This window comes from Lepidochelys kempii, chromosome 6 (assembly GCF_965140285.1).
Source record: "Lepidochelys kempii isolate rLepKem1 chromosome 6, rLepKem1.hap1, whole genome shotgun sequence".
NCBI lineage: Eukaryota > Metazoa > Chordata > Testudines > Cheloniidae > Lepidochelys > Lepidochelys kempii.
In genome coordinates, this window is record NC_136385.1 from 118,768,186 (window position 1) to 118,795,362 (window position 27,177).

Below are 27,177 nucleotides of genomic sequence, written 5' to 3' on the forward strand. Positions count from 1 at the left end.
TGTGGTGATTAATTGTAAAACAGACACAGCAGAGCCACTCAAATAGTACTTAGAATCATAGAATATCAGGGTTGGAAGGGACCTCAAGAGGTCATCTAGTCCAACCCCCTGCTCAAAGAAGGACTAATCCCCAACTAAATCATCCCAGCCAGGGCTTTGTCAAACCTGACCTTAAAAACTTCTAAGGAAGGAGATTCCACCACCTCCCTAGGTAATGCATTCCAGTGTTTCACCACCCTCCTAGTGAAAAAGTTTTTCCTAATATCCAACCTAAACCTTCTCCACTGCAACTTGAGACCATTACTCCTTGTTCTGTCATCTGCTACCACTGAGAACAGTCTAGATCCTTCCTCTTTGGAACCCCTTTTCAGGTAGTTGAAAGCTGCTATCAAATCCCCCCTCATTCTTCTCTTCTGCAGACTAAACAATCCCAGTTCCCTCACTCTCTTCTCATAACTCATGTGTTCCAGTCCCCTAATCATTTTTGTTGCCCTCTGCTGGATGTTTTCCATTTTTTCCACATCCTTCTTTTATTGTGGGCCCAAAACTGGACACAGTACTCCAGATGAGGCCTCACCAATGTTGAATAGAGGGGAACGATCACGTCCCTCGATCTACTGGCAATGCCCCTACATATACATCCCAAAATGCCATTGGCCTTCTTGGCAACAAGGGCACACTGTTGACTCATATCCAGCTTCTCGTCCACTGTAACCCCTAGGTCCTTTTCTGCAGAACTGCGGCCGAGCCATTCGGTCCCTAGTCTGTAGCGGTGCATTGGATTCTTCCGTCCTAAGTTCAGGACTCTGCACTTGTCCTTTTTGAACCTCATCAGATTTATTTTGGCCCAATCCTCTAATTTGTCTAGGTCCCTCTGTATCTTATCCATACCCTCCAGCGTATCTACCTCTCCTCCCAGTTTAGTGTCATCTGCAAACTTGCTGAGGGTGCAATCCACACCATCCTCTAGATCATTTATGAAGATATTGAACAAAACCGGCCCAAGGACTGACCTTTGGGGCGCTCCACTTGATACTGGCTGCCAAGTAGACATGGAGCCATTGATCACTACCCATTGAGCCTGACAATCTAGCCAACATTCTATCCACCTTATAGTGCATCCATCCAGCCCATACTTCTTTAAGTTGCTGGCAAGAATACTGTGGGAGACCGTGTCAAAAGCTTTCCTAAAGTCAAGGAACAATACATCCACCGCTTTCCCCTCATCCACAGAGCCAGTTATCTCGTCATAGAAGGCAATTATATTAGTCAGGCATGACTTGCCCTTGGTGAATCCATGCTGACTGTTCCTGATCACTTTTCTCTCCTCTAAGTGCTTCAGAATTGATTCCTTGAGGACCTGTTCCATGATTTTTCCAGGGACTGAGGTGAGGCTGACAGGCCTGTAGTTCCCAGGATCCTCCTCCTTCCCTTTATTAAAGATGTGCACTACATTAGCCTTTTTCCAGTCGTTTGGGACTTCCCCCTGCTCGCCATGAGTTTTCAAAGATAATGGCCAATGGCTCTGCAATCACATCCACCAACTCCTTTAGCACTCTCGGATGCAGCGCATCCGGCCCCATGGACTTGTGCTCGTCCAGTTTTTCTAAATAGTCCCGAACCACTTCTTTCTCCACAGAGGGCTGGTCACCTCCTCCCCATGCTGTGCTGCCCAGTGCAGTAGTCTGGGAGCTGACCTTGTTCCTGAAGACATAGAGGCAAAAAAAGCATTGAGTACATTAGCTTTTTCCACATTCTCTGTCACTAGGTTGCCACCTCCATTCAGTAAGGGGCCCACACTTTCCTTGACTTTCTTCTTGTTGCTAACATACCTGAAGAAACCCTTCTTGTTACTCTGAACATCTCTTGCTAGCTTCAACTCCAAGTGTGATTTGGCCTTCCTGATTTCACTCCTGCATCCCTGAGCAATATTTTTATACTCTTCCCTGGTCATTTGTCCCATCTTCCACTTCTTGTGAGCTTCTTTTTTGTGTTTAAGATCAACAAGGATTTCACCGTTAAGCCAAGCTGGTTGCCTGCCATATTTACTATTCTTTCTACACATCGGGATGGCTTGTCCCTGTAACCTCAATAAAGATTCTTTAAAATACAGCCATCTCTCCTGGACTCCTTTCCCCCTCATGTTATTCTCCCAGGGGATCCTGCCCATCAGTTCCCTGAGGGAGTCAAAGTCTGCTTTTCTGAAGTCCAGGGTCTGTATTCTGCTGCTCTCCTTTCTTCCCTGTGTCAGGATCCTGAACTCAACCATCTCATGGTCACTGCCTCCCAGGTTCCCATCCACTTTAGCTTCCCCTACTAATTCTTCCCGGTTTGTGAGCAGCAGGTAAAGAAGAGCTCTGCCCCTAGTTGGTTCCTCCAGCACTTGCACCAGGAAATTGCCCCCTACCCTTTCCAAAAACTTCTTGGATTGTCTGTGCACCGCTGTATTGCTCTCCCAGCAGATATCAGGGTGATTGAAGTCTCCCATGAGAACCAGGGCCTGCAATCTAGTAACTTCCGTGGGTTGCCGGAAGAAAGCCTCGTCCACCTCATCCCCCTGGCCCGGTGGTCTATAGCAGACTCCCACCACGACATCACCCTTGTTGCTCACACTTCTAAACTTAATCCAGAGACACTCAGGTTTTTCTGCAGTTTCATACTTGAGCTCTGAACAGTCATACTGCTCTCTAACATACAGTGCAACTCCCCCACCTTTTCTGCCCTGCCTGTCCTTCCTGAACAGTTTATATCCATCCATGTCAGTACTCCAGTCATGTGAGTTATCCCACCAAGTCTCTGTTACTTAGTAAAAAGGCAATTTGGAAGCCTATCTCAACTTTAAATTCAGGAGGCCAAATTCTGTTCTCACCCAGTGTAACTACATTGAGTCAAAGTTAACCTAATTTTTTTAAAACAACATAAACATGTTTTAATATAGGTTATACAATTTATATAGAGAGTAGGAGGCTTTAGGAGATTAGATTCATCAGTGTGTTGTGCCCCGGAAATAAAGGGTCTACAAAATCACTATAATATCCTGACAAATGGGGAGATGCTATTGGGTGCATAACTGACCTTACGCCACTCCACAGGAACTTTGGCACGGGAGATCTAGTTGGGATGGTGTTACATACAACTATTCCTGGCTGGTGTAAATGCCCACAGGAAGTATTGCAGCTGGGGAACAAATTACGGCAATCCCTCAGTCTGCTCTAATTTGTGTTGGGGACCTGACTGGCCAACAGAAGGCCCAGCATATGCAAGGTGTGTAACTTTAAGTGCATGAGTAGTCCTTCTGCACATGGTTAAGTGTTTAACTTGATCAGAATTTTAACTCATGGGAATACGGAGCTATATATTTAGTTGTTTCTCATTGTTCTAACTCTTCAATAAATACACTAGGCTTTCCAAGACTTGCAGGTCACACCAGAGTAGTTAATCTTTTCCTTTTGCATTTATACTTAAATGGTGGCCTAGAACTCAAGGATTATATAGTTATTAAAGCCTGTTGCCAACTCTTTTGACAGTGCTAAAGGTTAACTATTAAAGAAACCAACAACCCACAACTGCACCCTTCCCCCTTTAAGGTGCAATGCTAAAAATTATCCTTATAAGCCAAAGGTTAGATGAAGAATGGAAAGTTGCACTGGGTTCTGCAATAACCTCTTAGAATATAAAAGGAACTGAGAAAAATGTCACAGAAACAGCTATAATATTGTCCCGCAGTTTTAAATGAATGTATATAGCAGATCTATTTTATTTATTCATATTTGTCCAGTGACAGCTCAACTATATTTGTACTGATTCTATGGTGAAGCAATATTTGTACTGTGATTATGTTTCCAGTACTTCGGGAGACTTATTTATTTGACCCTTTTATGCTTAATGTTATATGTATTTGAAGTGAAGGTCAAGTCAAGGTCCCTGGCTTTCTCTAAATTAAACAATGACCTATTGATAAAGTTAGTTTGCGTTTAAATGTCCTGTTGAAAGAGGGATCACTATTAGCTATTGGTGGAGAAAGTGAAGTGGTGCAAGTGCTTTCTGTTCCAACTCATAATTTAAAGGAATAGCATTGCTCCCTGACCAGGAGAAAAGAGTGGCACACGTTAGTATAAAATATAACTGGTAGTGATTAAAGAGGGTCCTGCAGATTTTGATAGAGGGTATTTGAAGAAAATTCTGCTAGAAAAAACAAAGCTAATGACTGCTGCCTTGTGTTGTGATCTTGGTAAAGTGTATTGCAGAGTTAGTTGACCATTAATGGCCCAAAATACATCTGATACTAGCACTGGCTTATTCTTACATATCAGTAGTTTGACAGATACTCAGACTGAGAAAACATTTTAATGTCTCTAAAACAAAAATTTGACTTCTAAACAATTTAGTCTTTTTATTTTTACTTCAGACATACTTATTTTAGGAAAATAAGTGTTATGGTACCAAAGAATTTCAGTTTAAGAACATCTTCTGCTAAATTATTTAAATATGCCTCTGATTTTTAAATAGCAAAATCCTAGATTTTACAAATAACCATTTAACAGTAACTAGAGTGACAACAATAACAAAAGCTTTTTGTAATATAATGTATTCAGCAACAAAGTGGGATGAAAGTTAGTCCAAGGTGAATGCTTTCAAAAATCCCATAGCTAAATTTTGGGAGAAGTGAAAGTATCCTGTTTTAAACAAGACTTTTTCTTCACATTTTTCAAAGTACAATTAATGATGTTCTCAAGTATAGTAGTATTCACAGCCAGAGCAAATCAGCTTGCTCTGTGACATAGTGAACAATAAACAAACAACTTCTGGCCTTTAATAAGGCCCAGCTTGTATTTCCATGTGAGGTGTTTATTTTGGATCAGTTGACATGCTTTCAGAACTCATTCTATTTATTTTGTTGTATATGTATTTATCCACTTTGTTTGCAAACAAAGACCTGATCTGTTTGTCGCTAAAGTCAATGGGAGCTATTCTGCTGAGTTTTTGATTTTAAAACAGATTTTAGACCTGATTTCAGCTCACTTTAAGTTATATTCTTTTGGATTGAGAGTGCTTCCGTTGACCTTAATGGAGGCTGAGTTAAACCAACGCTGAGTGCCTTGAAAATCCTAACTTCAGTGTGGAATGTACTTTTTGTTGTCTTTCTCCTTCTTTGGATTCATGTAAAACTGTGGTAGAAAAAAATTGTAATTATGTAACTTTTTTTGTCTCAGGTTCAAGAAGAGAACGTTGTGGGTATCGTATCATACGCCGGCATCGTAATTCAGAAGATCAAGTGCATTGCACTGGCAAAGCTAAAAAGAATAGTGAAAATACAATCCGAGTGAAAGAAATCCTCCTTAATGCACTCAGTCCTGAGCAGTTCATTTTAACGTTACTTGAAGCCGAACCGCCTAATGTGTTGCTGGTGAGTCGCCCCAACAAGCCATTTACAGAAGTCTCCATGATGATGTCATTGACAAAACTTGCAGACAAAGAATTGGTTCACATGATTGGTTGGGCCAAGAAAATTCCTGGTAAGAATTTCAAAAACTTTTTTTTTTCCATAGAAATTTTGTACTAGGTGCAAATACCTCTACTATAAATATTAATCCATTGTTTAGGTTCTGAAGTAGAAGTAGTGTGGTAATAAATGTGTAGGTTCAAGGCCTTAAGATTTTACTTTTAAAATGGCAGTGGAAAACTTACAAATTCTGCAACAAAAAAATTCTAAATTCTTTGTACAATATTTTAAAATACTGCAGAATTCTGCATATTTTATTTGTCAAAATCACACAATATAATCACACCAGTTTCAATTATTTTTGGTCATTTATTTCAAAGTACCTATCAGCAAGTATGTCTGTAATAATACAGACAACAAAAAAGATTCAGGAAATGTTTTTTGACAAATAGATTCCATACTAGGCATATTAATATAGAACTCTGAGGAAAAATTCATTTAAACTACAGTACAGAACCGTAGTTCTCACACTCTTCAGAAGCAGTGCAAAGGCTTGGGGGAGTCAGAGGTAATGGAGGAGCTGAGGGAGAGGGAAGTAATTGCTGGGAAGGAGTCTGGGTGTGATCTTGGAGGGTTGCTGGGTATGTGTGGGAAAAGTATGGAACAAGTTTTTTGCGGGGCAGGGAGCGATTGTTAGGGAGCTTCCCTCATGCAGACCCTAGCTGACCCCAGCCTCTCCCATTCTGTCAGGCACATCTGCCCCTGTCCCCATGTATCCTTGCATCTCCTGTCCACTTGTTCTCTCCACCCCCACTCAACCACCCCCCCATCCCTATGTTGCCCCACATACCCTCTCCTGTCCCCATGTGGCCCTGCATCTCCCATCCCCGTGTGTCCCTGCACCTCCATTCCAATTCAGCCCCTGCCCCAGCCTGTCCTAGCCGACTAGCCCTTATGACCCCCTGTCTTGACTCCCCAGCAGCCCCATGATGTCTGTCTCCCCATAGCTCCTGTCTCCTGACCTGGCCAAACAGGTGCTGTGAAGAAGGTAGGCTCTTTCTCTTCCCTAGCTGGCTAGGAGCTCCTGCTCTGTTCTATCACCATAGTGCCCTCTGGTGGGCAAAGGTGGAACTGCAGCAACTTTCCAGCAGAAGCTTTTTCTGTGCAAAAAATTAAAATATGTGCTGCTCATTAATTATGCACGTGCGCAGTGGCACAGCTTTCGCTCAGGAGTAAAAACTCTTTACTTCCATAATTCGCCAAAAATGTTTTGATTTAGAGAACAACCGTATCATATATGATGTATCTGGCATTTTAAAATTAGTGAACACTTGTTTATTAGACAAGATCAGCAATTACATGTAAAGTTAACTAAGTCCTTTTTAGCAAGTGGACTAAAGAGCAGTTTTGTTAGGAACCATAAATTAGCATTTTAATACGTCAACAGTGATGAATAGACTGACTATCTTTCTCCACTTAAGTATTAAATTAAATTTAAAATGTCTACATAATTTAAAAACCGTTAAGGCCAAATTCATCCCTGGAATTCTGATGAACAGCTCCCATTACAGTAATTGAAAACAACATGCATGTATCCAGGCACAGAGTTTGTCCCATGATTTAACAGTTTACTTTGTTGTTGCTATACAAGAGCATCAGCTTGCAAAGTAGTATGTAGTACTGTGCTCAGATTTATCACACATTCTGTTTAGAGAACTCATGGCAAAGTATTAAAGCATAACCTTATTTGTTCTGGCCTAGAAAATCTACAGTTTTATGCCAACCCTGTCGTTATGACCTACTGCTTTTCTCTTTTTTTCCTTCTTACAAAATCAGAATGTAACTGATCACAAATCTCTGTTCAAGAATGGACTAGGAGAAAAATAGGAACACTTTTCCAGTAAGTTGGAAATTGGAATTGTTTAGTCTGCAGAAGAGAAGAATGAGGGGGGATTTGATAGCTGCTTTCAACTACCTGAAAGGGAGTTCCAAAGAGGATGGATCTAGACTGTTCTCAGTGGTACCAGATGACAGAACGAGGAGTAATGGTCTCAAGTTGCAGTGGGGGAGATTTAGGTTGGATATTAGGAAAAACTTTTTCACTAGGAGGGTGGTGAAGCACTGGAATGCGTTACCTAGGGAGGTGGTGGAATCTCCTTCCTTAGAGGTTTTTAAGGTCAGGCTTGACAAAGCCCTGGCTGGGATGATTTAGTTGGGAATTGGTCTAGCTTTGAGCAGGGGGTTGGACTAGATGACCTCCTGAGGTACCTTCCAACCCTGATATTCTATGAAAGTTGTGAAACAACAGATTTTTTCAGTTCACTGGTATTTCTGAAAAATTGAAGAAAAAATTTATTTTCAAGTTGAACTGAAAACAAAATATTTCAGAGCTTCTAGTAAATTGAAAAGTCAAAAAATTAATTTCAGATTGAATGTTTTTTTGACACAATCAAAACATCCTGTTTTCATGTTACTATTTATAAATGTTTTTGAATTTTTAAAAAAATATTTTACATTCATTTTGAACTAAAAAATGTGAAATCTTTTGTTTAGAAAATGTTGAAACAGAATTTTTCAATTTTTTTGGAATATATTTTAGGGTTTTTTTAACCAAAACAGTTAAGTAGAACTGACACAAATTCATGAAACATTTCACTGTTAAAAAAATATACAATTTTGGTTGAAAAATAATTTTGACTGAAAAATTTCACCCAGATTGACTCATCAATTTAAGTGGCAGATCATTGACAAAGTTGTATGAAGACGCTTGCCTTCTCTTTGGCCACACTGTTTAGCATATACTAAGCCAATGACTAATCCCTCAGTCTCCCGAGAACTAAATTCACCAACAGAATAGTAGCTAAATAAAAGAAACATTTAAACAATAAAGGAAAACGGAGATACAGCATCATAGGGCTCAACCAGGCAAACACTTATCTTCAAGCATAGTGCTTACCACTAAGAGTAGTCCCAGTAAGACTACCGTAGTACTACTAATGGTAGCAAATATTACATCTGGTGGTCAGTGTTTGCAGGATTGAGTTCATGATTGAGAGATGAACTAGATGGTGAGAACTCACGGCAAGTTGAAGAAAGAAGATTAGATTGAGAACTGAGGCTTGTATGTTCTGAAGTTGAATGTCTAAATCATTCATCCTTATTCCTACTAGTATAAAATGTGTGTAAATTCAAGGAAGAGAATGCTAAACAGTGATTCCTATTGTGCATCAGTATGTTTTGTTACTGTTTGGGTTAATTCAGCAGAACTGTACTCCATTGGAATATGTGGTTCTGTTGAAATTAAAGCATTTTACAAAATTAGATTAATTTTGTTTTGAGGACAAGTTCCAACGTGTTCAGAAATAAACTTATGTTTTGGGGGTTTTTTGTGCATTTTCTTTGTAACTTTTGTATTTAAAGCATTTAAAATAATCTGAAACAAAAAATCAATTTTTTCAGAGAATTATAAAATTTTCAGTTTTCAATCCAGTTTGAACAGAGCCAGATTTTGAAATTTCAAGTCCATCATGAAGCAGAACTTTCATTGCAACTCTGATTACTATATTTTGTTGCAGAGTTTTTGTTTGGTTTGGTTTTTGAATGCTTGTAGTGTCTTTATTTTCAGAGTATTGCAAATCAAATCCCTTTCTTGGTGATATTCCAACTACATGAAAAAACAGTTCTTAAGGCAATTAGAAATCATCATATAGATCCTAGAAGCATTATTAGAGTATTGTGTATATTGTTTTTACTAATTAGCTTGTATTTTATAGAATAAAAATAGACTGTTAGTTTTAGAACAATGTAGAAAATAGAAGTGACTTAAATTGAATGCATTCCCAATTCTGAGTGCCAAACACTACCTCTTGTGATAGTTAACACAACTTTTACTTGTTTACTGTAATATTGATTTAAAAATAATAATTATAGCTAAGCTTCAGAATGTAGGAGTAGGCTAACTTTTCAAAATTGGGTGCCTAAAGTTAGGTGCCTAAATCCATATTTAGGCTTTAAAGAAGCAGTCTGACTTTCAAAGCTCTGAGCACCCAACAGTTCCCGAGTTGCAGGTCGAGGACCCTAGTCCTCTTCTTAGTCAACCATTCTGGCTTATCCAAATTTTTGAATGTTTTTTATGATAACTACAAAAATGATGCATAATAGGAAAGATGAAAACAGTCTCTGAGATGAGAAACTAGAAAAATTTATTTTTTTTCTTTGTTATAATATACTGGTATATTTCTTACAGGTACATATATTTCTGTAAGAAAAGTCTTAAATTATATTTAAATTACAGAGGTCTTGAACTGTGGCCCAATGAGCAGTAATTGTACTTTCAGTGACTTTTTGAAAATGGTAAATCCTTGCTCCCATGCAGTTGGATAAGGAACCCATTTTCAGTTTCAAGTTATTTTATCACTCAAAGCAGAAGTGAAAGTAATTGGTAGGGGCATTATATTTGTTACTTTCCTAGATGGCAAGCAATAGCTGCTTTTCATAAGTATTTTTTTCTTTAATTTGAATGTGTTTTTCAGGGTATTTTTTGGGTCATATTGTTCTACTGTGACTGCAATTTGCCACATTGTTTTTTCTCTATTGCCGAATATACTTTTGGTGTTAGTGGGTGTGATAAGGCTGAAATATTTGTTTAGAGGCATAGAAATCTTCATAATGACTTTTGCTTTTAAAGTTTTTAAACTCTTTTTAGGTTAGCTAGTTTAATGGATTAGAGATCAGGAACTGCACTGTCTACTTCTGCTGTATTCTTTTTCATATAGATTCAAAGGTCAGAAGGGACCATTGGCACACCCACGTCTTGAATGCTGCATGCAGATGTGGTCACCCCATCTCAAAAAAGATATATTGGACTTGGAAAAGGTTCAGAAAAGGGCAACAAAAATGATTAGGGTTATGGAATGGCTGCCGTATGAGGAGAGAATAATAAGACTGGGACTTGTCAGCTTGGAAAAGAGACGACTAAGGGGGGATATGATAAAGGTCTATAAAATCATGACTGGTGTGGAGAAAGAAGGGTTATTTACTCCTTCTTAGAACACAAGAACTAGGGGCCACCAAATTCAGGTAATAGGCAGCAGGTTTAAAACAAAAGGAAATATTTTTTGCCAGAAGATGTTGTGAAGGCCAAGACTATAACAGTGTTTAAAAGAGAACTAGATAAATTCATGGAGGATAGGTCCATTAATGGCTCTTAGCCACAATGGGCAGGGATGGTGTCCCTAGCCTCTGTCTGCCAGAAGCTGGGAATGGGCGACAGGGGATAGATCACTTAATGATTACCTGTTCTGTTCATTCCCTCTGTGGCACCTGGCATTGGCTACTGTCGGATGACAGGATACTGGGCTAGATGGACCTTTGGACTGACCCAGTATGGCCGTTCTTATTGTGATCATGTAATCTGACCTCCTGTATTACACCGACCATAGAAATACGGTGACTAGAACTCATTCCCACTATATACCATTGAGTTCCATAGCTTAGTAGGATTTTTGAAATAGAGTGACCAGAACCAAACACAATATTCCAGGTGAGAGCGTACCATTTGATTTATATAGTGGCATTAGAACATTTTTATTTTAGGAATGAAATTGTAACATTTAAAATCTCATTTATTATACTGCCAATTTTGTTTTTGTGTATTGGCGGGGGTTTTTTGGTATGCTGTTTTGGCTGTCACTGTACATTGATCAAAAGTTTTCCTTGCACTGTCTGAAGTGACAGGTCCTATTCCTGCATGGTTACAGTTAATTTACATCTCAGCAAAGTGATGCACATTTGCTTAATTTTGATATGGGTCCCAATGATTTTTCTTAGTCTTCTCTGGCTTCAACTGACCTAAATCTTCATTTTGAGAAGACACCTACAAAGAGGTACATAATAGAGGTATACAAAATAGATAAGACTATGTGCGACAATTGGATCTGGATTCTGTGACACTGGCAGTAATGCTATACTGGCTGCAAATTAAAAACTGATGTTTTTATTAAATTAAATATGAAAAAATTATATAATCCATACAGTAGCCAGTGTTGTTTATTTTAATATTATTTGATTTGTTGTTGCCACAACACAAGTTTTCATTATTTAAAATGTATATTTCTAGACCTTATGACATAATTTTGTCTTCCTGTGTCTACAGGCTGCCTAAAACAATAGCTCTGAAAAGCAATAGCTGCCCCATTTATCACAATGGAATGTTAACACTGAAGTCTACAGATAACAATGTAAATGCTAGCACTGTTAACTATTTCACTGCAGATCACTTTAACAAGAACAGACAGCTACTGTGCTTTATGCACAATCCCATACTGCCTCCCATGCCAGAACAGATTCCAAAAGCCCCAACTGCCCATCCCATAGCAACCAAAACCTCCAGCTTCACCCTGACAACTTCTACAAAGCAGGCATTTTCAATTCAAAAATATATCTCTGTCAAGGTTCCTCCCCCACTCTGAACTCTAGGGTACAGATGTGGGGACCTGCATGAAAAACCTCCTAAGCTTATCTTTACCAGCTTAGGTCAAAACTTCCCCAAGGTACAAAATATTCCACCCGTTGTCCTTGGACTGGCCGCTACCACCACCAAACTAATACTGGTTACTGGGGAAGAGCTGTTTGGACGCGTCCTTCCCCCCAAAATACTTCCCAAAACCTTGCACCCCACTTCCTGGACAAGGTTTGGTAAAAAGCCTCACCAATTTGCCTAGGTGACTACAGACCCAGACCCTTGGATCTTAAGAACAATGAACAATCCTCCCAACACTTGCACCCCCCTTTCCTGGGAAATGTTGGATAAAAAGCCTCACCAATTTGCATAGGTGACCACAGACCCAAACCCTTGGATCTGAGAACAATGAAAAAGCATTCAGTTTTTTACAAGAAGACTTTTAATAAAAAATAGAAGTAAATAGAAATAAAGAAATCCCCCCTGTAAAATCAGGATGGTAGATATCTTACAGGGTAATTAGATTCCAAAACATAGAGAACCCCTCTAGGCAAAACCTTAAGTTACAAAAAAGATACACAGACAGAATAATTATTCTATTCAGCACAATTCTTTTCTCAGCCATTTAAAGAAATCATAATCTAACACATACCTAGCTAGATTACTTACTAAAAGTTCTAAGGCTCCATTCCTGGTCTATCCCCGGCAAAGACCCAGCATACAGACAGACACAGACCCTTTGTTTCTCTCCCTCCTCCCAGCTTTTGAAAGTATCTTGTCTCCTCATTGGTCATTTTGGTCAGGTGCCAGCGAGGTTACCTTTAGCTTCTTAACCCTTTACAGGTGAGAGGAGCTTTCCCCTGGCCAGGAGGGATTTCAAAGGGGTTTACCCTTCCCTTTATATTTATGACACGCCCCCCAAATCTCAGCTAGGGTGAAACACTGGCTGGGATTTCTTCCTGGAGCTCTAGGAAAAACAGAGTTAATAAGACACATGCATCTCTAAATATACTACCAAGTACATAAAGACTAACAATATTTTCCACATCTCAAGGACGATTTTAACCAGTTGATTCTGGGAAACTTTCACGGGAGAGTGCATCAGCCACTTTGTTAGAAGCTCCTGAGATGTGTTGGATGTCGAAATCAAAATCTTGGAGAGCTAAACTCCACCGAAGAAGTTTTTTGTTAGTTTCCTTGACGGTGTGAAGCCACTTCAGTGCAGCATGGTCGGTTTGCAGGTGGAAACGCCGTCCCCAAACATATGGGCGTAGCTTTTCCAGAGCATAGACAATGGCGTAACATTCTTTTTCAGTGACTGACCAGTTGCTTTCCCTCTCAGACAGTTTTTTGCTGAGAAACACTACAGGGTGGAATTCTTGATCAGGTCCTTTCTGCATTAAAACTGCTCCCACACCACGCTCGGATGCATCTGTGGTTACTAGGAACGGTTTGTCAAAGTCTGGGGCCCTTAGTACAGGGTCAGACATGAGTGTCGCTTTAAGCTTGTTAAAGGCCTTCTGACACTTTTCGGTCCACTGAACAGCATTTGGCTGTTTCTTTTTGGTTAGGTCTGTCAGTGGGGCAGTGATTTGGCTGTAGTGCGGTACAAATCGTCTGTAATAACCGGCCAAGCCTAAGAAGGATTGAACCTGTTTCTTTGACTTTGGGACAGGCCACTTTTAGATAGCATCCACTTTGGCCTGTAGGGGGCTGATAGTTCCTTGACCCACCTGGTGTCCAAGGTAAGTCACTCTGTTTAGGCCTATTTGACACTTCTTAGCCTTAACAGTTAGTCCTGCCTCCCTTACGCGCTCAAGGACTTTTTGTAGATGTTCCAGGTGGTCTGCCCAGGAATCCGAAAATATGGCCACGTCGTCAAGGTAGGCGACTGCATATTCTCCTAATCCCGCTAGGAGACCATCTACAAGTCTTTGGAAAGTGGCGGGTGCATTTTGCAGCCCGAAAGGGAGTACATTAAATTCATACAGCCCGAGATGTGTGATGAAGGCTGACCTTTCCTTGGCAGATTCATCTAGCGGTACCTGCCAGTACCCCTTGGTTAAGTCCCAAGGTAGAGATGAACTGGGCCCGTCCCAGTTTCTCTAATAGTTCATCTGTGCGTGGCATTGGATAGTTGTCTGGGCGAGTTACAGCATTTAGCTTACGGTAGTCCACGCAAAAACTTATTTCCCCATCTGGTTTGGGAACTAGAACCACTGGAGATGCCCATGCACTTTCAGAGGGGCGGATTACACCCATCTGTAACATATCCTGGATCTCCCGTTCTATAGCAGTTTTAGCTTGAGGAGACACCCGGTAAGGTTGGACCCTAATTGGGTGAGCATTACCTGTGTCAATGGAGTGGTATGCCCGTTCAGTCAGTCCTGGGGTGGCTGAGAATGTTTGCGCGTAGCTAGTGCACAGCTCCTGGATCTGCTGTCGCTGCATACGCCCAAGGGTCATGGAGAGGTTCACCTCTTCCACACCACCAGCACATTTCCCTTCGTAGTAGACACCTTCAGGCCACTCAGCGTTGTCTCCTCCCTGGGCTGTAAACTGACAAACCTTTAATTCTCTGGAATAAAAGGGCTTTAGAGAATTAATATGGTACACCTTAGGCTTTCGGTTGGAGGTGGGGAATGCTATGAGATAATTAACAGCTCCCAGGCGCTCCTGGACCATGAATGGCCCTTCCCACTATGCTTCCATTTTATGGGCCTGGAGCGCCTTTAAGACCATGACCTGGTCTCCTACTTTGAAGGAACGCTCTCTGGCATGTTTATCATACCAGGCTTTTTGCTCTTTTTGAGCATTCTGTAAGTTTTCTCTAGCAAGGGCTAAAGAGGTTCGGAGGGTGTTTTGTAGGTTGGTTACAAAGTCCAGAATGTTAGTTCCTGGAGAAGGTGTAAATCCCTCCCATTGCTGCTTCACCAACTGCAATGGTCCCTTAACCTCACGGCCATATACAAGTTCAAATGGGGAAAACCCTAAACTGGGATGTGGTACAGCTCTGTAGGCAAAGAGCAACTGCTGCAATACTAGGTCCCAATCATTGGAGTGCTCATTTACAAATTTACGTATCATGGCCCCCAAAGTTCCATTAAACTTCTCCACCATGCCATTTGTTTGATGATGGTAAGGAGTGGCAACCAAGTGATTTACCCCATGAGCTTCCCAAAGGTTTTTCATAGTTCCTGCCAGGAAATTAGTCCCTGCATCTGTGAGGATGTCGGAGGGCCAACCTACCCTGGCAAAAATGTCTGCTAGTGCCTGACACACACTTTTAGCCCTGGTGTTGCTTAGAGCTACTGCTTCCGGCCATCGGGTGGCAAAATCCATGAAAGTCAGTATGTACTGCTTTCCTCTGGGTGTCTTTTTCGGAAAAGGACCCAGAATATCCACAGCTACTCGCTGAAATGGAACTTCAATGATGGGGAGTGGCTGGAGAGGGGCTTTGACCTGGTCTTGGGGTTTTCCCACTCTTTGGCACACCTCACAAGACTGGACATAGGTAGAAACATCCTTGCCCATTCCCTCCCAGTGAAATGACCCCCCCCAAACGGTCTTTGGTCCTGTTCACCCCAGCATGGCCACTAGGGTGATCGTGGGCTAAGCTCAAGAGCTTGGCCCGGTATTTAGTTGGAACTACCAACTATCTCTGAGGATGCCAGTCTTCCTGGTGTCCACCAGAAAGAGTTTCCTTGTATAAAAGTCCTCTTTCTATAACAAACCTGGATCGATTAGAAGAGCTGAGAGGCGGTGGGTTGCTCCGTGCCGCCGTCCAAGCTCTCTGGAGGCTTTCATCTGCTTCCTGTTCGGTCTGGAACTGTTCCCTTGATGCTGGAGACATCAGTTCCTCATGGGATTGTGGACCTAGGCTTGGTCCCTCTGGAAGCGATATAGGGGATGGAACTGTTTCTGTTGACTGTGAACCGCTCTCCGCTGGTGCACTATGTTGGGATTCAGGCTCCGGCTGAGCCTCTTGTGTAGGGTTATCGGCTGCTGCCAGTTCAGGTTCGGTGGGGCCCTCTGGTGTTGAGGTTGCAAGTACTGGATTCAGTGCTGACACGGGGTCTGGTGTTGGTTGTTCGGCTGGTTCCGGTTCTGGGACTGGTTCCGTCTGGGTCTCTGGGACTGGATCCACTACTGCTGTTGCAGACATTGGCCTGGGGTCCAGGTCCATCACCTCTGACCGGGTCCTGATAGAAGTTTCCGGATCAGAGCTAGGCCTCACGGCTTGTTTAGCCTGGCTGCGGGTGACCGTTCCCACCCTCTTGGCCTGCTTCACATGCTTGGCCAAGTCTTCCCCCAACAGCATGGGGATGGGATAATCATCATAGACTGCAAAAGTCCACATTCCTGACCAGCCCTTGTACTGGACAGGCAACTTGGCTGTAGGCAAATTGAAAGAGTTGGACTTGAAGGGTTGAATTGTCACTTGGATCTCTGGGTTGATTAAATTGGGGTCCACTAAGGAAGCATGGATAGCTGACACTTGTGCTCTGGTGTCCCTCCACACGGTGACCTTCTTCCCGCCCACACTCACAGTTTCCCTCCGCTCCAAGGGTATCTGGGAGGTATCTGGGCCTGTGGACCTCTGGTGTGATTCCGGTGCAATGAACTGTAATCTGTTGGGGTTCTTGGGGCAGTGGGCCTTTACATGCCCCAGCTCGTTACATTTAAAACATCGTCCAGCTGACGGGTCACTGGGGCGAGGAGGGTTGCTGGAGAACGGGGTGGTGGGACGATAAGGGGTCTGGAGGGTTCTTTGGGAGGTAGGTGGGGCTTTGGGCGGCCCCCGGTAATAGGGTGTGGTCTGGGGTGGTCCCTTCTGGTCTCCGCTCCAACTGCGACCAGTTTTCTTCTTCTCTGCCACCTCCACCCATCTGGCTCCAATCTCTCCTGCCTCGATTACAGTTTTGGGTTTCCCCTCTAGGATGTATCTTTCTATTTCCTCAGGAACACCCTCTAAGAATTGTTCCATTTGCATTAGGAAGGGCAAATTTACTGGAGAGTCAACACTTGCTCCTGATATCCAAGCATCCCAATGTTTCACAGTGTGGTAGGCATGTCGGGTAAATGACATGTCTGGTTTCCACCTTAGGGCTCTGAACCTCCGACGAGACTGCTCGGGTGTTATCCCCATTCTGACTCTCGCCTTGGATTTAAACAGTTCATACTTGTTCATGTGTTCTTTAGGCATTTCAGCTGCCACCTCAGCTAAGGGTCCACTGAGCTGCGGCCTCAGCTCTACCATGTATTGGTCAGTAGAGATGTTGTACCCAAGGCAGGCCCTTTCGAAGTTTTCTAAGAAGGCCTCAGTATCATCACCTGCCTTGTAGGTGGGGAACTTTCTGGGATGGGAAGTGGTACTTGGAGAAGGATTGCTAGGGTTTGTTGGGATATTCCGCTGAGCCTTTATCTTCTCCACCTCCTCCACATGCTTCCTCTCTTTTTCCTTCTCCTCCAGTTCTTTGGCCCTTGCTTCCATTTCTTTGTCCCTTGCTTCCATTTTCAGCCGCATGAGTTCTATCTGTCTTTCATGTTCCCTTTGTTTTTCCGCAGCCTGAAATCTGGCTAATTCCAGCTTTAGTCGAGCTGAGGATTTGGTCATTCTAACCTCTCTGTTTTTAACTAACTTTACACCCGAGGTTTAGAAATAAACAAACAAAACTTGGCTGTAAAATTTTGCTGTGCTGGAATAGAATATCTATTCTCTGATAGTGATTGTCAGCCTACAGAAAAAGACAATTCCCTTGTCTCTGCTCTGGGCCCAAATTAAAGCAAAAAACTTCCAACTACTTGGAAACCTGCTTACCCAGCCCAAAGAAAAAAAAATTCCTTTTCAAACCTGTGCTCCTTGTAAAACAAAAAAATCAAAATCCTAAAAAAAAAAAAACCCTGCCACTTTTGTCTCCAGGCAAATGGGTAGAACACACACCCCCTATTTACTTTTAGGAGGAAAAGAAAAAAAAAACCTTTGGGTTGGAAGACTGTGAATTTCCCTGCAGGAGTTAAGTACCCTACCTCCAGGCAAAGAAAACCTGCAATTCACAAAGATAATCCCCTTTTGTCTCTGCTTGGCCACAAAGCAGAGAAAAACCAAGCTGCTTTCAGTTTCAGCTGCTTTCTGGACTTCCTTTCCAAAGGAAAAAAAAATTTCCTTTTTAAAATCTGTATTTCTAGTTCAAAAAATCTCAACTGGATCTCAAAATGATTTCAGGTTAATCTCACCACTATGCCACCATGTCAAGGTTCCTCCCCCACTCTGAACTCTAGGGTACAGATGTGGGGACCTGCATGAAAAACCTCCTAAGCTTATCTTTACCAGCTTAGGTCAAAACTTCCCCAAGGTACAAAATATTCCACCCGTTGTCCTTGGACTGGCCGCTACCACCACCAAACTAATACTGGTTACTGGGGAAGAGCTGTTTGGACGCGTCCTTCCCCCCAAAATACTTCCCAAAACCTTGCACCCCACTTCCTGGACAAGGTTTGGTAAAAAGCCTCACCAATTTGCCTAGGTGACTACAGACCCAGACCCTTGGATCTTAAGAACAATGAACAATCCTCCCAACACTTGCACCCCCCTTTCCTGGGAAATGTTGGATAAAAAGCCTCACCAATTTGCATAGGTGACCACAGACCCAAACCCTTGGATCTGAGAACAATGAAAGAGCATTCAGTTTTTTACAAGAAGACTTTTAATAAAAAATAGAAGTAAATAGAAATAAAGAAATCCCCCCTGTAAAATCAGGATGGTAGATATCTTACAGGGTAATTAGATTCCAAAACATAGAGAACCCCTCTAGGCAAAACCTTAAGTTACAAAAAAGATACACAGACAGAAATAGTTATTCTATTCAGCACAGTTCTTTTCTCAGCCATTTAAAGAAATCATAATCTAACACATACCTAGCTAGATTACTTACTAAAAGTTCTAAGGCTCCATTCCTGGTCTATCCCCGGCAAAGACCCAGCATACAGACAGACACAGACCCTTTGTTTCTCTCCCTCCTCCCAGCTTTTGAAAGTATCTTGTCTCCTCATTGGTCATTTTGGTCAGGTGCCAGCGAGGTTACCTTTAGCTTCTTAACCCTTTACAGGTGAGAGGAGCTTTCCCCTGGCCAGGAGGGATTTCAAAGGGGTTTACCCTTCCCTTTATATTTATGACAATCTCACTTATTGAAAACAAATGTTCTAGAGCACAACCTGCAGCAAGCAGTGAATTTCACAGCAAATTCCATGGCAGAAGAATCATAGAGAACAGGGGACCCTGGGTCTAGAGAAGGTAAATTGGAAACTCCTATTTTTCCTTTCTCTTTCTATAAGAAGGGGCTATTGAATGGCAATACATTTAAAACGTACGCAAAAGGAATACTTTTTACAAAATGTATAGGAACATGTGGAACTCATTACCACTATACATCAGGTCCAATAGTTGAATAGATTAAAAAAGGATTTGGGCATTTTTATGAATAATGAGAACATCCACAGATATATTAGGCAGGATAACAAGAACCTGAGTGGCTTGATATAAAATCTCAGGATATAAAAATCTAATCTGATTGAAAGGGGTTAGGAACAAACTGCATCTATGGTCAGGTTACTTCATGATTTTCCACTATGGGGTTTTAGAGGAATTATGGGTGTTTGGAATTCAGGCACCTTGTTTAGTTGTCTAACTACAGATACCCAGGTTTGACAAGGCTTAAGCTGGGTTGTGAACACGGGTGCACTGAGATTGGACCACTGGTCTGGTCCCTTGTGCTGTTTGTACCTCCTTGATTTTTGAGCCTCATTACATTTTACCCTTTTTTTCTTCCATTTTTAATTTTCTTTGTGTATGCTCTCACCCGTTTATCTCTGTTGTTGTTGTTTCTCTTAATCATCCTCTGTTCCCCAGCAGCGTCCTACTAGGAGCCGTAGCGGAGGATCAGTTCCCCAGTAGGAGCAGTAGAATGGAATTTAATGAGTTACACTCTGCTACTGCTTCTTCTGTTCCTTTGTTGCTGCTAATAGAAATTTACCTTGCACAGTGAGGTGTGTAGACCTAGAGCTGGCTGTGCATACAGAGGAATTTCATCCTATATGTAAAAGCAGTAGCACAGGTATGATTCTTCATGATTTTAAAACTGCTTTGTGGTAAGTTTTCTCCACAACATATAACTTGTGACTATTTTCTTCTAGTGTTTGAGATATTTTCTGTGCTCTCTTTTTAACCTTTTCTTTTTTACAAATTAATGAAACAAATAGGTGGACATGTCTGACGTTACTATTTCATTGTTCTAGGCTTCATAGAGCTCAGTCTGTATGACCAAGTGAGGCTCTTGGAGTGTTGTTGGATGGAAGTTTTAATGGTGGGTCTGATGTGGAGGTCGATTGATTATCCTGGCAAACTAATTTTTGCACCGGATCTTGTATTAGAGAGGTGAGGAAAAATATAAATTAGTCTCTTTTGATGTATGTTTAATTTCAGCATATGGTAAAAGGGAGCATATAGCCATTAGGGGGATACTATTAACATTTCACATTGAAAGTACAAGTAAATGATACTGTAAAAAATAATGTCGTGAGGTTCCTAATCTCTCCTGTAGATCAAGAACTCTAGACAAAAATAATAATGTCAGGTGGATCAAACTTGTGAATTCCTTAATAATTTCTGTCATAAATGATTATGTTCAACATACCAGTATTTGATGATTTCTGTAGTGTCTGTCCAGAGCTCTAGACACTTACCAAATTTTTAAAAAACACAATTTAAAATTTTAGTTTTTATAGCTACTAGATTTCCCCAAGAAAGACTAGACATGTTACCAAAACATATCTGATCCCCACCTAAATATACTTCTATAACATCTTTTCCATTTGCAGTATCATTACAGTACACTAATTTTTCTAAATATGGAAAAAATATCATCAGGCTTTGCAATGTTAGTGAAGTAAGGAATAGCTGTATGTCTGTGTGTTACGTAAATAAAATAAAATTGAAAACTTTTCTTCAGTTGAGTTAATTTGATATGTTACAAGTGACCATATTGCCATTTTCAGGCATCTGCATAGCAGTGTGTGCCAGTTGGATGGGATGTACTATGAACAATTCTCTGCAAGACCTAATCAGAAATTGGGCGCTAGGGTCCCAAAGGTGAAGAGTCAATGAAGTAATCTACTCTCCTACCTGGCCCTAAAATATTGTTTCTTAAGCACTTTGCACCTCTGGGGGGAAAAAAGCAAAAATTCAGATCTGTAACTGTAATGTGCCTGAGTGAGATACAAGGCCTCATTTTATAGGCTGCAGATAGTTAAAAGGCAATACTGGTTCTGTAGCAAAGGAAACAAATTCTGTTACCAAATGATATGGCATAAATGTTGATTTACTTACATAAAAATAATTTCAAGGATATGCTTTGTTCAAGACAATGCTAAAGAAATTACTAAGAAAAATGTGTTATGCATTGGATTTTTATAGAAGCAGGTATATTCTGAATATGGATTGCCTGTTGTATACATTCCCTCCTCTCCGCAAGGTAGGGCAGAGCCTGGGTCAGCAGACATTAAGGGTATTCTGTAAATTAAAAAAAGAAAAGGAGTACTTGTGGCACCTTAGAGACTAACCAATTTATTTGAGCATAAGCTTTCGTGAGCTACAGCTCACTTCATCGGATGCATACTGTGGAAAGTGTAGAAGATCTTTTTATACACATAAAGCATGAAAAAATACCTCATGCTTTATGTGTGTAAAAAGATCTTCTACACTTTCCACAGTATGCATCCGATGAAGTGAGCTGTAGCTCACGAAAGCTTATGCTCAAATAAATTGGTTAGTCTCTAAGGTACCACAAATACTCCTTTTCTTTTTGCGAATACAGACTAACACGGCTGTTGCTCTGAAACCTGTAAATTAAAAAAAATTTTCAAGAAGTTATATATGGTCTGTGATCCGATTTTTATAGAGATCTTCAGCTACTGTAGGGAATGTACCTTCTCAAACAAAGTTATTTGTAAAGTTCACTTTTCTCCTTTAAATCCTTTAAATCACTTTTCTCCTTTAAATGATAGCTTGTCCTTCTTCAAATCCCTCCTTAAAATTTTCCTTTGCTGTGATGCCTACAAAAAAACTTGACCACAGGCAGCTAGTGAGCTGAGATCGCTGTCGATCATGCTGATCAATATTGTGTAATTGTTTCCTTGTACTCCCCTGTCTCTATCTGTTGTCTCTTTTCTTATACTTAAATTGTAAGCTCTTTTGGGCAGGGGGACCATCTCTTTGTTCTATGTTGATATAGGGATGAGGGGAAATGTGTAGAAGGAATTCTGGAAATCTTTGACATGCTCCTGGCCACAACATCAAGATTTCGAGAGCTGAAATTACAGCACAAGGAGTATCTGTGTGTCAAGGCTATGATTCTTCTCAATTCCAGTAAGTACATATTTGCCCTTGAGGTATGTCAAGTTGTGCTGACTATTTAGGGGAAAAAATCTGTGTCTAAAATTGGCAAAAATATCAAAGGACACGTGAACCATTGAAAAAGAATGAAAGAAAAAATAAAGTGCTTTTTGTTACTAAAATTTTAATGGCTTTTTGTTTGGTATATTCAGTCAAGTCCTAAGTTTTATTATTATTATTAGACAGATATTTTTGGGTGGCATTCCAGGGTAAAACCTGGTAAAAGGAACTCAAAAGTCTGTAAGTTCTCATCAGGGAGTGGAGTTTATGGCCCACAGAAAGGTCAGAGGCTTGTCCTTTTAAAATTGCTGGAGCCTCCTGATCAGTGGGAAATTCTGCTCCTATCCTTCTGAATCAGGGGCATTTGTAATGTGGGTAAATCCCTCTGGGCTGCCGTCTGCGTCCCCTTTGCTCCCTTGATACCCGCAGTTATCTCAGATACTGCCAAAGCAACTTAATTGAAATAAACTGAGTGGTGTTTGATTTTATTTTCATTATAATTCATCAGCAGAAATAATTTAAAGCTTTCAGATGATCCGCAAAATGTTTTTGAGAACTACATCCCTGGTTTACATTCTCTTACATAACATGAACCACCGGTGTATTGGCCTTGTTCTTGGCAGACTTTGCTGTAATCATTTCATCCCAGAGTCCATCGTGTAGTGATGTGACCCAAAACAACATCTGTATAAATAAAATATGATATTGTTTATATCTACTATTTTCAGTATGCAGCCTCAGCATAATTCTGAAGGGGAATCCGAGATACTTATGTACAGCTGTTGTCGATCCATAAATAAGTAAAATACCAGTATTTTAACAGAAAACAGAATTTTATCCTTTTATTTATTTATTTTTGTCAACACATTTTTTTAAAAGTTTTGCTCATCTAATCTAAATATGTGATCAAATCCTAATGCTCAGGGAGGACCATATTATAGATTTCAAGCTTGCAAAACTAGCACAGATACTGAGTTACAAGAGCATCTACACTCTTTGGACCTTATTTGATATTTATCAAATTTGATATTTGATATTTGATAATTTGATATTTATCAAATCCTAATGCTCAGGGAGGACCATATTATAGATTTCAAGCTTGCAAAACTAGCACAGATACTGAGTTACAAGAGCATCTACGCTCTTTGGACCTCCTTTGTCTGTGTCTCTGTCTCATTTGCTGAAGTGTCTTTCATTTTGAATGAGCAGTGTGATAACAGTAAAAGAGAATTTCACATTATTCTAATTTCCAGTACATGGGATAATCTAATAATAATAATTTGTTGTCCAGATTTTCATGTCAAGTCACCTCTCTGCTCTCTGAAGTACTGCAGACAAAAGCTAAAAGGGTGCTTAGACTTAGGCTTATACAAGGATCTGATATATTTTCTTATTGCAGTTTGCAGGTATCTAAAACACCATAAGCTTTCAAACAACTACTAAATTGTTTTACTTTTTACTATGGTGCCTTTAATATAGTTCTGTAATCCCTGTTCTTTTATTCCTTTCTGTGGGTAAGAATGGGATCTTTTTGTTAGTGTTCTATCTATTGATATAGAATTTATCTATTGACTTTCCAGTGTGAACTGTAGTTTACAGAAAGCTCTCTTCTAAATCTTCTCCAGTTGCTGACAAAGGCAAAATTATCTGCAGCTGTAGTATAATCTGCAGCAGACCTATGATCGGACATTTACTTACCGGTCTTCTTTCCAAAACCGCATAAATCGGAGGAGGAGCGTAGGCTACATGCCTTGGATGTCCGGAGGGCTCTTGCCTTCTACATTGACAGAACCAAGGCCATTCCATAAGTTGACGCAATTATTCATCACTGTGGCCAACAGGATGAAAGGTTGCCCTGTATCCACTCAAACAATTTCTTCTTGGATCACGGCCTGCATTCTGCTATGACCAAGTAAAGGTGCTGCCGCCTTTGGTGATTGTCACTGCCCACTCTACCAAAGTGTAGGCCTCCTCAGCAGCCTTTCTGGCCCAAGTGCCTATTCAGGACATCTGCAGAGCAGCCACCTGGTCATCTGTCCATACCTTTACGTCCCACTATGTGCTGACCCAGTAGGCCCAGGACAATGCTGCCTTTGGTAGGGCAATGCTGCAAGCTGCTAAGCGGTGAACTCCAAGCCCACCTCCATGGATACTACTTGTGAATCACCTAGAATGGAAGCTACATGAGCAAGCACTCGAAGAAAAAACTGTTACCTACCTTTTGTAACTGTGCTCTTTGAGATGTGTTGCTCATGTCCATTCTACTCCTCTGTCGGAGTTGCTGGCAGGAAGGAACTGAGAGGGTGCAGGGCTGGTGGCGCCTGATATACCGTGGCATGGGAGCGCCACTCCAGGGGGTGCCATAGCCAGCCCTATGGATACCGCTAAGGCAGAAATCTCCGACAACTGTGCACATGGGCGCACGCACACCTAAAATGGAAAGGACGTGAGCAACGCATCTCAAAGAACAACAGTTACGAAAGGTAGGTAACTGTTTCTTCTGCCCCAGGATGAAGAAGGAGCGGGACTTCTGACTCTAACAGCTCCTAATGGAGGTGGCCCTTCATCCACAACCAGCCTCGGGCTGGCAGGATCTGGCACTGAGCTCCTCCATGCGGAGTGACCCAGCCTCCGTGCGTGAGATGGTACCAAGGAAGGACTCTGCCTATACTCTTGGCACTGGTGCTCCCCAGCACCGAAACCAGTGGAGGAGGCACAGCACAGATCCCACTCTCCAGTGCCATAGAAGTGGCCCTGAAAATCGGACAGGGAGCGCTCGCCCACACCGAGAGCTGCTGCCTCGGACAGTGCTGCCAGAGTGCATCCTATGGAAGAGCACCTGGAGCCAATGGCACATGAGTCGGCACCGTTGACTTTGGCCCAGCAAGGAGGGCTGTCAAGTCCGGTGCCGGTGGACTTTCCTGATCAGGAGTGTCAGGTGGAGGACATAGAGTTGCCATCCACGGCAGATACCTTTGAGGCTGTGCGGGACTTAATAGCGACGACGGCTCCCCCGTCCCCAGCCATTCGGGATAAGCCTCTGGTAGTTCAGCCTGGGGCACCGTCTATAGGCAAGCCGGTGATGTTGATGAGAAGATCACTATGATGGTCCCCGACTCCACCTTTGACGCGGCACCAGTCCCCGGCACCGCTCCTGGTCACGGCACCGCTCAGCAGCGCCGTACTCATGACACCGATCCCTGGCACCACTCCACTCGGCAAAGCCGTGACCTTCGCATTCCTGGTCCATGTCATCGGACTTGGAGGTGGAGTCTCATTATTCTTAGCACAACTGGAGCAGGTTGGACCACCGCAGACAGGATGTGCATGTGATGCCATAGCAGGTGCAGTGGCAGGTGCCTACCCAGTGGCCCTTCTGGATGCTGTAGGCCTATCGCCAAACCCAGGGCACTCATTCTAGGGGCTCCCACTCTGTGGTGTCAGAGCCGTGAGTGTCTCTGGCAGCGGTGAGTCATCCCACCCCTCAAGGCTCCGAGATGACACCGGTGCGGGGTGCAAAGCTGCCTTCAGCTCCTATTCTCACCTCTGGCACTGAACCCGCGGTAGTTGCCTAGGAGCGTGGAGCTGAGTAGGACATCCCGGAGGGCCAGGAGGACCCTGTACCTCTGCTGGATGAGGTGGTAGTGGGGACTTCCTCCTCTGGGCCGCACCTGACTGACAGCCAGGCGCACCGGGACCAGCTATACAGGGTGGCACTGCTGGCCTTTTCCATTGAATGCACAAAGCCGTACTGGTAAGTTGAACCAGCTGTTCATGGCAGACCAGATTAAAGGACTCTCAGTCTCGTTGCAGAGGATCTCATTGAGGATCACATCCTGTGTCCGGGCATGCTATGAGTTAGCCAAAGTCCCAGCCCCTGCACTAACGGCACATTCCACAAGAGTGCAGGCCGCCTCAGTGGCATTCCTGCCTCAGGTCCTGATACAGGAGATCTGCAGGATGGCAACATGGTCCTCGGTTCATACTTTCACCTTACATTACGCAATTACCCAGCACGCCAGAGACGATTCAGCATTTGGCAGAGTGGTGCTCCAGTCAGCGATTCCATAACTCCGACCCCACCTCCTGGGTAGGGCTTGGGAGTCACCTAATTGGAATCAAAATGAGCAAGTACTCGAAGAAGAAAACAGTGACTCACCTTCTCGTAACTGTTGTTCTTCAAGATGTGTTGCTCATATCAATTCCAAACCCACCCTTCCCTTCTGTTGGAGTAGCTGACAAGAAGGAACTGAGAAGGCACTGGGTCAGCAGGGTCCTATATTCACTGCCATGGAGGTGCCACTCCAGGGGGCTCCACAGCTGACTGAACGTGTGCTGCTAGGGGAAAAACTTTCCAATGACTGTGCACACGGCGCACACACACTCCTAATTGGAATGGATATGAGCAATACATCTCCAAGAACAACATTTACGAGAAGGTGAGTAACCATTTTTTCTTTTTCTCCAGTCATGTAACCATACAACAGCGTAGTTGTATATTCTTTAGCCAGTTTGCTGCCCTTGGTTTGTGGCTTCAACATGTGCATTTCTTGATTGCTTCACTTTGTAATAATGGCCTTCTAATAGGAACGTTCTTCACATTTGCAAATTTAAACTATTCTTATGGAGCTTCATTGAGATAATTATTGAATTTTTTAAAAAGCAACATACACCATCAAGGTTTGCCTTTTGCTTACAGCAAACTGCAGCTGTTTAAAAAAAAAAAATAATCCACGTGACCAAATCTAATCTTCAACCCCTTCCATTCTCATGCCCCACACATCCAGGCTGTCTTCAAACTTGCTGCTACTATCTCTGTAATAT

General features: G+C 42.1%; 1 protein-coding gene across 2 annotated transcripts in view; it reads left to right on the forward strand.

Moving 5' to 3' along the window:
- ESR2 (estrogen receptor 2) overlaps window positions 1-27,177 on the forward strand; it is a 69,899-nt gene that overhangs the window by 27,660 nt on the left and 15,062 nt on the right. The window contains exons 4-6 of one of the 2 annotated variants that reach the window (XM_073349864.1): window positions 5,214-5,516; window positions 20,199-20,337; window positions 22,193-22,326. In XM_073349864.1, the coding sequence (XP_073205965.1) occupies window positions 5,214-5,516; window positions 20,199-20,337; window positions 22,193-22,326 (576 nt within the window). The remainder of the gene's footprint in view (window positions 1-5,213; window positions 5,517-20,198; window positions 20,338-22,192; window positions 22,327-27,177) is intronic. The other variant, XM_078853401.1, reaches the window with a different exon arrangement.